Consider the following 14,153-nt stretch of genomic DNA (forward strand, 5'->3'; position numbering starts at 1 on the left):
TCCTTCTTTCAGAGATGCTAAAACTGTGACCAGACCCCCTTCCAGCCCCAGGATGGCACCCTGGGGACTCAGAGGCTGGAGCTCACACACCAAAGGGCTGACCAGCTGTGGTGCGGTAGCAAGGCCCATATTAGGGGTGCGCCTTGAGGCATCTGGAAGGCTCCTAGAGGAGGTGTTCCTTGGTCTGACTCCAAAGGCTGAGTCAGGCTGTGGTGTGGAGAGGGAAGGCCAGCAGAGCGCAGGCGGGGACAGGGTCAGGAGGGACGCTCATCAGGCCAGTATGGGTGGCGTGGCGTGGGGCGGGGCCCTGCCTCTGACGGCTCAGGGGTCTGGGAAGGCCGAGTCGACCTTCCCTCTGGCCAAACAGTAGTCTTCCCCTGTACTTTATCATAATTTGGTATTTTTCTTAAAACATAGCTCCACACTGGTTAAGCTTCACACCAACAAAATGGGACCCACCCTCTTCTGAAGACTGAATGACAGAACAGCAGAGTAGGTGGGGTGACCGGTGGGGGAAGCAGGGAGCCTGTACCCTGGAGGTGTGGAGTGGGTGGGGGGGCACCCTGGATTTGGGTGCAGTCTGGAGAACTCCATGCCTCTAGGGTGCAGGCAGGGGTGCCTCAGGACCTCAGATGCAGAGAGTGGAAGGGGTGCCCCTCTTTGGGGTCCAACACTCAGCTCTGAGGAGGTTGGCCACAGCTGTGCATGGCTGGAGTGCCGGGAGTAAACAGAGGCTGCCCGGCACCGAAAAGGGGAACCAGCAGCAGCCTGGGGGGCAGGGAGGGACAGAGGTCCCAGGGAGGAGGTGCATGTCTCCGGCTACCCAGAGGTTGACTTGTTTATCTCCCAGGTTCTGGTGTCTAGCCAGCGGACCTGGAACAAGTCCGGCTCCTCCTGCCTGGCTTGACCGAGCCCTCCCCAGATGAAAACGTCTAGGGTAGTGGGCTTGACAGTCGCCTGTGGGGCTGATGAGGGGGCAGCACCTTTCCCTGCAAACCAGCCGAGTGCCAGGGGCACAATTCAGTCAGGAGCAAAACCTTTCGTTGGGCCGTACTTCCCTTCCTCCGGGGGTGCTGGCAGGGAGGGGCCCCGGGCCGAGGGCCACCCACTGCAGCACCGCTCCCGTGCGGCTCCCTGAGTTTCACAAGGCACTTTTGCTGCCTGCAGTTTTGTTTTAATTCACCGATGTGAGAATGAGAGCAAGGGGGGAGGAACATGGGTTTGTTGCTCCACTTACTGATGCACTCACCAGCTGACTCCTGAGTGTGGCTTGACGAGACCCACCACTACCCTGGTGTCTGGGGATGATGCTCTGACCGACCGCACTACCTGGCCAGGGCTGTGCGGCTTTCAATGGGGACTGCAAGAACGTGAGAAGAGGGGCCAGTGAGGAGCCCAAGGCCGAGTGCCAGGCGCAGCTCAGCGCTGGGGACAAAGGGGAGCCGTGCCTGGTGGCAGTGGTGTGGACACAGCACGAGTGGATGCCGTGGTCACTGTGCAGCTGGAGCAGGTCCAGCTACGGCTGCAGTGGATGCCTGCCCTCCAGTGCCATGGCTGTGGTCCAGAGCAGAGGACAGCACCCCCCACACACCCCTGTGCCTCCTCTGAGAGGCCACCTCCACTAAGTGCATCTCAGGCTCAGGAGGAAGTGCCAGCATCTGACCCTGAGAACCACAAGTACCTTGTCATGACTCTGTGACGGGGGTGAGGGGCAGGCGGGGGGGGGGGGGGGGGTTTGCCCTCCTCGCCTCAAACTGGCTCCTGAAGACTGATTTTGGTGGCAGTTCTCCCGTTTTCTAGAGAACGCAGTTGCTGTTCAGGCAGATGGAGAGTGAAGTCAGAGGGTGGCCTGTCCCTGGGGCACTGTCCTGGGAGACCTTGGGGGGTGGAAGGAGGAAGGGCCCCCAGCTGAGATGCGGGACAGCCACCTGGGATGGATGGGACAGTGGGTGGCCATGGGTGGACGGGGCTGTGGGGGCCATGCTGTTGGAACGCCCTGTCACCTTCTGTGGACCCTCAGTGAAGGGAGACAGAAGATCTGGCAGGGAGGTAGGGGACCAGGGGTGGCGAGGGCCACTGGTCAGACCCGACTAAGCAGGGACGGCGGCCGCACCCACCCACCCACCCTCGAAGGAGCAGCCACACCCGAGTCCCTCATGTCAAATTGCTTTATTACATCTTAAATAACAGTACAGCTTAATACAGGGTCTACCTTGTTCCAGCTCCCTTGCAGTCCAGTGACTGGAGATTAAATACAACAGGGCAGGCGCAGACAGTTCTGCAGCGTGTGGGCGGAGAGGCTCCCGCCGAAGCCTGCCAGACCAGGCCTGGCAGCCCGCCCAGGAGGCCCCATGCCGCCATGGGTGCGCGTGGGGACGGCCAGCACCCCGTCCACACGCTGCTGCGGACAAGGCTCAGAGGAGCCTGGGGAGGTCTGCGGATTAGAAAAGTGGCGCCTCAGGTGCAGACGGCTGGTTTCGCGGGAGACGGGCCATGAGGGGTGGGTAGAGGAAGGCCAGCGTCTCCGGTCCCTGCCCCTGCCCCCCCGAATCCAACAGCGATCATTTGGAACAGGACTTGTTTTTTATAAAGAAATAAAGAAAACAGTGATTTATCCTGCTACTCAAGCGTGTCGAGCGCGTACTGTACTGCTTCCGGTGCGTGCAGAGTAGCCACGATAGTGGATAGAGCCGTAATGGTTACAACTTCAAAGAGATCATTTCTTAAAAGAAAAAGAACATCTAAGGACTGAGTCCTCTATGCACATCTGAGCATTTCTACAGCATGCGAGTCTAAGAATTAACCCACCCGATATGGCAAACGATCAAATTTTTTAAAATTTAACTTAGAAAGTTTAGGATCATTATTTTCAAAACATTGATTTGTACATTGTTTCATACACAAGGAACGGACTCACTACCCAAGCACAGGACGGGCCCTCTCCTGATGAGAGGCCCTGGCGGCGGGGTGGGCACGGGCTAGTGCTAGGCTGTCGTCACAGACTCCCCCCACGTCACAAGGAAACCCGAGTGAGAGTGGAAACCCCACTGAGCAGGCGGAGAGGGTGGGGCAGGAGGAAAGGGGCCCCGGGGGACGCTGCTGGTCGCCGCGCACCCAAGAGCCCCAGTGGCCTGTGCCGGCCCGCGCTTGCTTGGTGCCGTGTCTGCGCAGCACCCACGTGACACCAGACAGAAACGAAAGACCAGGGACTGGAGTTACATCATTAACCACGCCAGAGGCCACGAGAGACCCCCTCTCTGTTTAACTAGGGAACACAAAGGTATTTGAAAAAGGAAGTGTGGTTTCCAAATCCGTCACAGACACGACCTGAAATTTAGAGCCGACTGCAAGGTGGAGTCCTCGACTTGTTTTGCAGGAACATCACGAAGCGGGGCCCCCACCGGAAACCCACACGCGAGCGCCCAGGGGCACCGGCCTCACAAGCACACTCGGCTCCGCTTTCGGGTGAACATCTTTATTAGGTGTTTCCCTTTAACTCCATTCAGACAAAGGCAGACGAAGACAATGGTCCCGGGAGGAATGCAGGCTCGTCGAGCGGACGGACACCGACTCTTCTGTTCGTGGGATTGTGCTCTTGGTTTCAGCAGTGAGTGAAGGAAAGATCTTGCCCTTTTGAAGTTCGGAGGGGGAGGGCGCCCACGTTAGTAGGGGGTTGGAAATGCTATCACGGAAACGCTTCGGGATGGAATGGCCTCCAGCCGCCGCGGCGTGCACCTGCTATTTCAAACAGAGTGACAGCAAGGTGAATGAGGGGCCTGGAGCGCACCAGGCTTGACGAACAGGCCAGTAAGAAGGAGCTGTGGTGTGACTTCACTCCCCTGTGGAGTCTAATGAAGAAAATAAGCTGACAAACCAGAAACAGACCCACAGACACGGAGAGCAGGCTGACATCCGTCAGAGGGGAGGGATCGGGGCTAGGGGGAAGGCGAAGAGATTGAGCAAAGAAAAAACAACCTCACAGACAGCAGTGGTGACCAACGGGGAGCAGGGGGGTGGGGAGGGAGGCCCAACCTGGGGTGGCAAACACGCAATGCAATGCAGAGGTGACAGATTACGGAATCGAACACCTGACACCTCCATAAATCTATTAACTACTGGCACCCCAACAACTGACATTTGTTTAAAAGTGCCAAAAGAAAGGGCGCATCTCCATTCAGCCCCCTGGTCAGAGCTATGGCGTCCCCTCATGCCCTGCCGGGTGTGAGGCTGACTGGCTGCACCTCCCCGTGAGCTCTGCACCCGGCACACCCAGAACCCAGGAAGCACTGCCACCCACAGCGGGGCCCGGCTGCCCCGTTACCTGGGGGTTAGTTCCAGATCTTGAGGAAGCTGTCCCAGGACCCTGTTGCCACAGCCATCCCATCGTCAGTCACCCCCAGGCAGCTGACACGGTTGTCGTGCCCGGCCAAGACCCCTGGGGGCACATGAGAACACAGTCACTCCAGGGCCCAGAGGCGTCCCACCTGGCCGTGATGCAGGGACACTGCAGGGCAGAGGACAGATGCACTTGCAGAGGCAGACCCAGCACCCCGCACCTTGGGGGCTCAGAAAAAGGATAGCGGGCGGGCGGGGGGCACATGGTGAGCGAGGGTCCAAGTTCCTCTCCCAGCAAGAGCCGAGACACATCTGACCCAAACACAGCCACACGGCAGGCTGGCCACCAGCCTGTCACAGACACGGCACGGAGACAGGAACAGACACAGTTACAAGCCAGGGCCTCCTGCCCCAACTCCTGTGCACTCACAAAGGAAGCAGCTCACATAAGAGATGAAACCAAAATCACAAGGAAACCCAAACCACCGGCACCCCAGGGCAACTACACCAGGACAGCACAAGGCTGTGGCCCCGGTGCCCCAGTGCTGAGCCGGGACCACACAACACTGAGGGGCAATGCCCAATAGCCTGGTGAGGGCCGCCTGTGGTGGCCGATGCTTCAGTAACCACCAGGCAGGGCCTGAGGGCTGACCTCTGCGAGCCGACATCCCCAGCGCTTGCTGCTGTCGCCACAGAGCCCACCCGCGGGGCAGCAGTGCTCTCCCAGGCTCACCTTGACCAGGCCGGGGTGGGGCTGGGGCACAAGGGGTGTTCAAGCAGGGAAGGAAGTCGACCCCCAGGATGTGGCAGCTAAGGGAAAGCCCATGGGCCCCAGGTCCCACGCCCTTCTCCCGCCGGCCCAAGGACTGGGACGGGCACAGAGGGTACCTCTGACATCAGAGATGGCTCGGTCTCACCGCCCGGGGGCCACAGCTTGTGCGGGGAGCTCTCATCTCCTGCACAAGCTGTGCTGCGAGGCAGGTGACAACCACACACCAGCCTCTGACGTGCGAACTCCAGGCTACTTCCAGGGCACCCCGCCTGGGGTCTGTACCCCGCACGGAGATGCCAGAGCCCAGCCTGTACAACTGCAGGGCAGGGGCACGAGGGCACCCTTGCAGACTGAGACTGAGCCATGCACCCCTGTCCCACACGCTGGGCTGTGCCCGCGCACCTCTCGAGTGCCTGGGAAGGGCTTTTGGCATGTGGGAGCTGCCTTGGGGCCTGGCAGGTGCAGTCGGGCGGCCCAGCCCGACAGCAGGCACCTCAGCTGCTCAGCACACGTGAGGGGTCGAGTGCACCTGGAAGGACAGTCCCTGGATGTGCAGGACACACAGCGAGGCCCCGCAGCCACCGACCTGCCCTGTCGGCTTTGAGCGCGTCCCAGACGTTGCAGTTGAAGTCATCGTAACCCGCCAGCAGGAGGCGCCCGCTCTTGGAGAAGGAGACGGAGGTGATCCCGCAGATGATGTTGTCGTGGGAGTAGGTCATGAGCTCCTGGTCCGCGCGGAGGTCGAACAGCCTGCAGGTGGCGTCGTCGGAGCCGGTGGCAAAGGCGTTGCCGTTGGGGAAGAACTGGAAGGAGAGAGCAAACCAAGAGTGTGCAAAGGCACAAAAATTAAGTATTGGAACGCCACCTGCCCAAGAGCAGGCCTATGGCCGCCAAGAGACAAGAGTGAGCACGGGCTGGGCATTGGCGGAAGCTGGAGGACCACACAACAGGGACCCGGGGGGCAGGTTCCGTTTTGTGCATTTTCCCAAGGGGACAGTGAGGGTGCCCGCTGTCGTGACGGCCCGTGGGGAAGGCCGGGAAGGGACCCCCCCCCAACCCACCAGACATATCTGCACGGCTCCCCTCAAGGCCAGGCCCCGTAGGAAAGGGAGCCCCTGCCTGCAGAGGCTGCACACTCCGTGCTGGAGAGTCAGTGTGCTATCTGCTCCCCACCCAGAGGAGAGTCCAGGGCCCTGGGGAGGGAGCCGGCCACAAGGACAGAGGCTCCACAGCTGCGTTTCCCCGTGGGGGACTGTGCGAATTAGGTCACGCTTTCAGAGACAACGGAGAGCAGACACTTTGGGATTCGACAGTGGACCCCGCAGCTTTCGGTAACAGGTCTGACTCGTGAGCAGCTGGTGCAGGGCCCCGAGCCCTAGGCGAGCCCCAGGCGAGCCGACTCACACAGATGGCATTGATGTCGGACTCGTGGCCGGTGAACGTCTGCCGGCACATCCCTTCTCGCACGTCCCACAGCTTGGCTGAAGCGTCACAAGCACCAGAGACAAACAGTCTGGTGTCAGGAGCGAGAGACAGGCTCATCACGTCCCCGGTGTGCCCCGTGAACGTGGTGGTCTGCTGGCCCGTCTCGATGTCCCACAGCGCGCTGCAGCGGGAGACAGCACAGGCAGAGTCACCTCAGTTTCTCAGAGGACAGTGGCAGAGAGCCCTTCAAACCACCCGGGACCAGAGCGAACCTGTGTGTTTGACCGAAGACAAACCTGCACTTGTCAGGTGACTCTGGGCAAAAAGAAAACCCGAACGCAGGTGCGCATACTGGGCTCCACGCCAACCCAGAATCAACAAAGAGGACACCTGTGTCCCTTTAAAGAGGGGAGCTCTGTGCCCTCGGGCTCCTGCAGGCCAGGGCGTGGGTGGGGGGGGGCACTGTGAGGCAAACCCATGGCTGGGAGCAAGGCCGCAGACAGCGGAGGACAGCCACTGCAGGGCGTCAGGGGTGAGACACTGGCAGCACCCCCCACCGGAGCCCCCACCAGCAGGTGGCAGGAGCACGGGAAGCGCTCCCCTCAGCCGGCCTCACAGGCGAGCTGGGGCACTCCGGCAGTGCACACCGGGCCAGACGGCGGCAATCTCGGCTGTGCGGGGGCTGCCGCACTGGGTGGAGGAGCCGCAGGGGAATCGCGAGAAATTTCACATGTCACCCCCCCAAGTGAAATGACTGTACCACACACCTCCTGTGGGCTTTCGGCTTTTAGAGAGAAAACAAGACCCTGTGAAAGGGCGAGGGGGTGAGGGGGGTCTGGTCCTGCCCCTGAGGGACCTGGTGTCTGTGCTCAAAGGGGCACGGACACCTGCAGGGACGGACGAAGCCTGAGATGACATGGAACACTATCTGACCATGTAAACGGCATGGCTCGCTGTAACGCGGACGTGCTCGGGCTGACGGCCTTCAGAGACCTGGTGCGAGCCACCGGGAGCCCTGAAGCCTGCTGCTCTGGGGCCCTGGCATGGGGGCTGGCGCACCCACCGCCCAGGGCACGGCTGCCACACAGCTGCAGGGTCAGCGCCTGCACGTCGGTTCTCAGAAGACCGCGGTTGCCCCGCAGGCTTCCGAGTCGGTGGAGCACAGTGCCCCCACTCAGCTCCCACTGCCCCCTGGCCCACAGTCCTGTGGCTATCACGTGGTGCAGATGCCGGGGGGGCGTGGCCGCACTGAGGGAGGAGGACTCGAGCCCCAGGGACTCACCAGGTGGTGTCTCCAGAGCTGGTCACTATCTGATTGTCATCCAGGAAGCGGCAGCAGGACAGGTAACCTGGAAGACAGGCCCAGGCGACGACTAAAACCCGCAAGCCTGGTGGTTCTGTGGCCTTGTGAGCAGAAACCGCGGGGGGGGGGGGGGGGGGGGGGGTGCGTGCAGGATGGGTGGGCGGGGCTGAAGATCTCCGGGAAGCCCCCCGCCCATGTGCAGGCAGGAACAGCAGGGCAGCGTGTCCACAGCACCACTGGGGGGGCCCAAGGAAGCCCGGCGGTCGAGAACCCTGGACAAAGGAGGCTGCCCCTGGCCCCGAGACCCCCCTGCCGTTGCAGGACAGGTGGAGTCTGCGGAAACGTCCAGCCTCAACCAGCTTCTGGAACCAGGAAAGGCAGAGAAGATCCGCTCTGCGTCATCATTTCTGCTCACTTGGCTCTGCGGGCCAGGGTTCGGGTGTGTGTTCTCAGGTGAGCAGCCCTGAGAACCAGAGTGCGGCCTGGCAGCGGGTGCTGGCCCGGCAGTGGGTGCTGGCCCTGTGGCAGCTGGGGGGAGGGGCCCCCATGGCCTCAGCAGGGCCGTGTGCAATGCTGCGGTGAGCCAGCGAAATCGTAAGCAGAAGACACCCAAAGAAGAGATCCACTGAAAGGTTTCGATGGGAAAAGTGTAAGAACACCAGGAAGACAAAGCGTTTATTTAACAAATATTACTAAACCAGCTCCCACTGGAGTATTTAGAGATGACAACTTCAAAACCCCAGCTCTGTGTCCAGAAAAAAAACATGTGGTCACACATCTCCTGGAGGCCAGATCACATCCACAGCAACTGGGACCACCTGGGTGAAGCAAGGCCCAGCCAGGGTGGGGGGCAGCCTGCACACGCAGGCCCAAGGGCAAGCCCCCATTCCGCTCCAAGCAACCCCCCAGCATACGAGTGGCTCTCCAAGGAGAATGTCACTTCCTGCTCACACTGGCGCGACTGTGCCTCCCTCTGGAGCCAGCTCTGGGAGCCCACCCTGCTGGGTGCCCCACGGACAGGTGCCTGACCTGCCCCCCCAGCCCTGTGACCACAGGAGAGGCCACAGGGTGTTCTAGGCTCCCCGCACCAGGAAACAGCCCCGCAGAGGGCAGCCCTGTGCTGGCCAGCTGGGCAGGGCCAGCACGCCAAGGGCTAAAGGCTCCATGTGCAGCCGTTCCCGAGAAATGGCCCGGACTCTCCGGGCCAGGGTGCCAGCACACGTCTGTGGCCAACTCCCAAGAACGGGGAAGGCTGTGGGGAGCGACGGAACTTCCAGACCAATAGCTGGGACCTGGAAACCACAGGTACTCGACTCCCATCACCTCAGCAGGAAGGGGAGCTGGGCAGCCGGCCAGGTGGCAGCAGCGCAGACTCACACCCCGGGGCCCTAAGAGGCAGGCTCGGCCACAGGGGGGAGAGAGGGGGAAGGGAGGCGGCCCTCGGCACTCTCTCTCTGACAGCTGTTGTCCGAGAGGCCAGGCTGTGGGGGCAGACCTTACAGCACATATGGGCTCCTCTCTGCAGTTTGTATGTGGGGGGTGATGGCATGCTGGTGCTCTAAGTTCCACAGAAAGTGTTTGTGTTACAGGAGAAGTGGGAACCGACGTTTTAACCTGGATGACCCCCAGCACCGCGCACGCTGAGCAGCACGCCCTGTGACAGGGGCCCAGTGAGGACACATGGGCGGGACAGCACAGCACCCAAAACACAGGTCTGTCCTGAGGGTGGACACTGACCAGCAGGGACATCCCTGTGGGGGTCCTGCAGAGCCCCAGGTGGCCACGTGAAAGGGAGGCAGCTCAGGCTGGAGGAACAGCTGTCTGCGCTCACTGAGTTCTCCATAAACGATGGCAGTTGGCACCTCTGCCATTGTGGAAGAAGGAACAGGGCCCGGGGTGCGGGACAGGACATGCCGCATTTGAGAGGGAGGGAGAGAGGGAGCGATTCACTCAGGTGGGGAGAGTCCCGGCCACCGTGGGCCGGTGTGAGCTCCTGAGAGAGCAGCAAGGCCTGAGTTTCCCAGACGGTGACCACAAAAGCCTAAGTCAGATGCCAGCTGCCTAAGAGCAGCCGCACAGTAACTCCTGGGGCAGAATCACAGGAAGACATCGCCCCCTCACACCCAGAAAGGAAGTACGTGACGGGCATGGGGGCTGCTTCGCTGTAAGTAAGACTCTCGGGGCCGGCCCGCGGGGCTCTGAGGGACGGGCCTCATCCTGCAGGTGAAGGGTCACTCCCAGTCAGGGCCGGTGCCAGGGTTGTGGGATCCGGCCCCCGTCGGGGGCGTGCGAGGCGGCTGAGCGATGCTGCCCTCTCATGTCGGTGTTTCTCTCCCTCTCTTTCTCCCTCTTCCCCTCCCTTCAAAAAGAAATAAAATGAAACATTTACAACAAATACAACACAGGGTCTCCCGCTGCACGAACCAACTACCCTACACGGGAGGCTGGAGCCAGCCCAGCAGGTCCCGGCGGGACGTCCCAGGAGAAAGGGCTCTCTGAGGCCTCTGCTCCGCACAGTCCGTGGAGACAGGCCTGCGCCCTTGTCGGCGCTGTGTCTCTGGGAGTCAGGCGTCCCCGAGTGCCGCCGCACGCCTCTGGACGCCGCTTTCAGCCAACAGCACTCGGACAGTTTCGCTCCAAGTGCAACGTGTAAGTAACAGTGACGGTGACGACGACGACGTTGATGCTGATGCTGATGCCCCGCTTCCGACGATGCAACACGCCCGAGACGGACGCGCCTGCACCTCGCTCCTGCGGCACAGGCCAGCCTCACTGAGCTTCACAGATGCCGCGAGCTTTTCACAAACGAAGGCCATACCCTCCGCTCGCTTCACCTTGGACCCAGCTCGCCTGCGCTGTCCCTGAAGCTGTCCCTGAAGCGCGTGTGACTGTATCGCTGGAGCCCCACCCCCAAGGAGCAGGAGACGCCGCCTGTGCCCCGGGGCCCTCGTGTGTCCTGGAGACATCAGCAACACGCAGCAGGTCGCCAAGAGCCCCGCTCCTGCCGCTGACTTCCCCTCGGGCCCCTGGACAGAGGCAAGGAGGCCGCTGAGAACAGAGCTCAGACAGCTTTTCTGTGCAGCTGAGTTTCTGAAATTGTGCAAGACCGTTTCCTGACCACAGCTTCACAAAGCCGTAAACTTCCGCTCAGGCCGGAGGGAAAACGGTGCCGGCCGTGCCCTCTAGGCGCACGCGCTGGGTGGGGGACCTGCTGAACCCACTGACTGTTCACACCTTCAGCCCCCGACCAAGCAAGACTGTTCTGCGCTTATCAAACTTTACCCTGCACCTGTCCGAAGCTGAACACGATACGCCGTATCTGCAGGAAAGTCAGAAACACTCTTAAGAGACCAAATGTTTGAAAAAAATAACATTCAATCCTCAAGATGTAAAGTTTCGTGATGTGTGAAGGAAACGAAATTTCTAAAACGTTCTCTCTAGTAAGTTTCATTTTTTGTTTCGAGAACATGTTTTAAAACCCCAAAGCCTCTCAGTAAACATGGAGGCAGACACACTGCCCCGGGGGCTTTGGCCAAAGAGGTCCCCGAGATGCGCACACCGCAGGCCCAGAGGTGCTGGTACAGACAGGGAGCTGAGCCTGGGCCCGGGACAGCCGACCCCCACCCACAGTGGCAAGCGTGGGACAAGAAGGAGAAGCAGGGTCTGGAGGACTGGCAACAGCAGCGGACACCGAGGGGCCGCACCTGAGGGAGAAGAGAGGCCCGGGACGAGCTGGCGTTGTGCGCTCTGCTGGGCCGGCCCCCCCCCCCCCCCCCCCCCCCCAGCGACAACTGTGTGGCTGCACCTCCGACGGGAGGACAGCAGCGTGGTGACCTTGAAAAGCCGGCAGAGAAACTGCTGGGCGACCACACAGGAAAGTGAAAGCAGGAAGCTAAGGGACGGGCCTGAGTCACGGCCCTAATGCCTGGCACCCACCTCGGCTGCAGCCAGTGCGTGGGCCCCACAGCCGCTGAGGACAGGTGGGACAGGTGGGACCATGTACCAGTGCCACAGTGGTGACACACCGGGGCCCTGTCTGTGGCACAACTCCTGCCACATCCAGGACACAGATCCAGCCTTACTAGAGGGACTAAGACATGGGAAAACGTCGCCCTCATCGGAGAGAAAAGGGCCACTGCCACCAGCCTCAGAGGACGAGAGGCTGGGACTGCAGGAGTGAATTTCCAGGGCAGCCCTGTAACCCGGCTCCAGGGCCCCAGACGTGCTCGTGATGAACCACCAGTGGAAAAACCAACGGGCAAACGGGGCCCATTGTTCAGAGCGTGAGACAGGAACTTCAGAGGTAAAACCACGTCTGACACAGACAGCCTGCTGGGCACTCGCCACCGCGCAGCGGGAAGGACAGAAGGCACGGGAGCCTGGGGACGATGGGAAGCGGTTTGGAGGATGAGAGTGTAACTGTGTGTGCGGGGTGGAGGTGGAGCCTACGGCACGCACAGCTGCGACGCACACGGAAACCTCACAGAAAGCAGAAGAGGGGCCTTTCAGGCTGCGCGGGGCCCGCGTTTCACATGAGCTGACACAGCAGCAACCCTGAGTGGGCCGGGAAGCATTATACACGTGTGCTGTGATCCCTAGAAAACCACTGAAGAGTAATGCCAAGAGGTGACCAAGGAAACACAAAAAAGTAAAACGGAATTCTAAAAAACCAAGTCACCCCAAAAAAGGGCAGGACAGGCCCTGAACAGTATGGCTCAGTTGGGTGTGCGTCACCCCACAAAGCAAAAGGTGGCCAGTTTGATTCCCAGGAGGGGCAGGTACGGGAGGCAACTGAGTGATGTTCCTGTCACCTGTGTTTCTCTCCCTTCCCCTCTCCCTAACAATAAATAAAATCTAGAAAAGACACAGAAAGACAGACTAGGATGGCGGCGGCGAAGTTTTAACAGAGCTGCATCAAGTCCCGGGAACGAGAAAGGCCCTCGACAGCAGGCAGAAGGCAGACCGACGGGAGGCCCCCGCCGACCACACGCCGCCTGCTCTGAGGACACAGCGCGCTGACAGGGAGCAGCTGAGCACGTACGTGCTGGGCCGTGGCTGGAGGAAGGAGACCCCACGGCCTCCCACGAGGGGCGCCTGCCCGGGGCAGAAGGGCCAGTGCAGCGGGCAGCGGCGGGCATCGCCACATGTGGCTTCTACCAACAGTGCTGGCAGGAGGTGAGGCCCGAGGGACTCGGGGAGCCAGGCCGGCCCACCGTGCGGGGCTCGGAGCAGGGTCGCAGTCTCGCTCAGGCTGACGCGGGCAACACTGCCCAGCTCAGGACACAGACCTGACCTGTTTCCAGAGCTCGCGTGTGCGAGGTGGGAGCACAGGCTGCTGGCTCCACCAGAAGTCAGTCTCCAGCTTCCAGGCGGAGAGGCCACAGAGCGTGCTCCCTGACACAACCGCATTGGCAAGGACAAAGGACGTGCTCTCAACCAGCCGAAGCCAGGTTAGCGAGCCGCCGACCGCAGTCTAGGAGCTTCCTCCGAGGGCTTCGGCCCCTCCTCTGGCTGGGTGGGCGGCTAGTGAACCTGGCCGGGAGTCGCCGATAGGGCGTCGCTGTCAGGGCCCAAGGGCCCCGGCAGGGGGCGCCACGGTTTCTGGCCGGTAAAGGCTGATCAAGGCCTGTCTCTGATTTCCTTTCCAGAATATTTCTACCATGGCTGCAACTGATCTCACCACACAGTGACTGAGAAGAGGGGGTGCAGACGCCGAGAGGCGACTGGCGGGAGCACGTACCTGTGTGTCCGGCCAGCTCACGACTCACGCGCACATTGCCCTCGCGGGTTTTCAGGTTGTAGATGGAGCAGATGTTGTCCAGGCCGCCGCAGGCCACGTAGTTCCCAGAGGGGGCGTATGCGCAGGTCATGACCCACGAGGAGCGCAGAGGGATGGCATGGACCTAGACGCAGGGAGGCAAGTGCACAGGCTCAGGAACAGCAGCTACTGCCGTTTCAACAGCAGCCCGCGGGGGTGGCCAGGCAGACACAGTGGCGACCGTGCGGCTTCCTAGTCAAAGTGCGCATCGGGTGAAAGGAAACCGTGCTCCTTTAACCTGGCGTGTTAAGGCTCGTCTGCTGGCAATAAATTCTCTTCAGTCTTAAAAAATGAAAAAGGAAAGCATGTCATCGGCCTGTCCGAATGGCCATAAAATCAATGACAAGCCAAAACGTTTACTGGCGTGACCCACCAAGGGTCTTGAGATGGGCCCCACCACACGCACCCTGGTGCTCCCGCAGACCAGGCACAGGGCGGCAGCCCTGCAGGCACACCAAACGCTCGCCAGGGAACCGCGGCTGACTCGGGTCTTCCAGCCG

At 61.1% G+C, this 14,153-nt stretch overlaps 1 protein-coding gene across 4 annotated transcripts in view; it reads right to left on the minus strand.

Annotated features, from left to right (window-relative positions):
* Positions 1 to 2,154: 2,154 nt before the first annotated feature.
* The window catches only part of GNB1 (G protein subunit beta 1), a 56,593-nt gene continuing 44,594 nt past the window's right edge, over positions 2,155 to 14,153 (minus strand). For all 4 annotated transcript variants that reach the window (XM_053921595.1, XM_053921596.2, XM_053921594.2 and 1 more), the window contains 6 exons: positions 13,576 to 13,738; positions 7,815 to 7,881; positions 6,512 to 6,713; positions 5,694 to 5,910; positions 4,322 to 4,435; positions 2,155 to 3,738 (listed from right to left, as the gene is read on the minus strand). In XM_053921595.1, coding sequence (XP_053777570.1) covers positions 4,329 to 4,435; positions 5,694 to 5,910; positions 6,512 to 6,713; positions 7,815 to 7,881; positions 13,576 to 13,738 — 756 coding nt within the window. In that variant the 3' untranslated portion in view covers positions 2,155 to 3,738; positions 4,322 to 4,328. The remainder of the gene's footprint in view (positions 3,739 to 4,321; positions 4,436 to 5,693; positions 5,911 to 6,511; positions 6,714 to 7,814; positions 7,882 to 13,575; positions 13,739 to 14,153) is intronic.

The sequence above is a fragment of the Desmodus rotundus genome, chromosome 3 (assembly GCF_022682495.2).
Source record: "Desmodus rotundus isolate HL8 chromosome 3, HLdesRot8A.1, whole genome shotgun sequence".
Classification (NCBI taxonomy): Eukaryota; Metazoa; Chordata; class Mammalia; order Chiroptera; family Phyllostomidae; genus Desmodus; species Desmodus rotundus.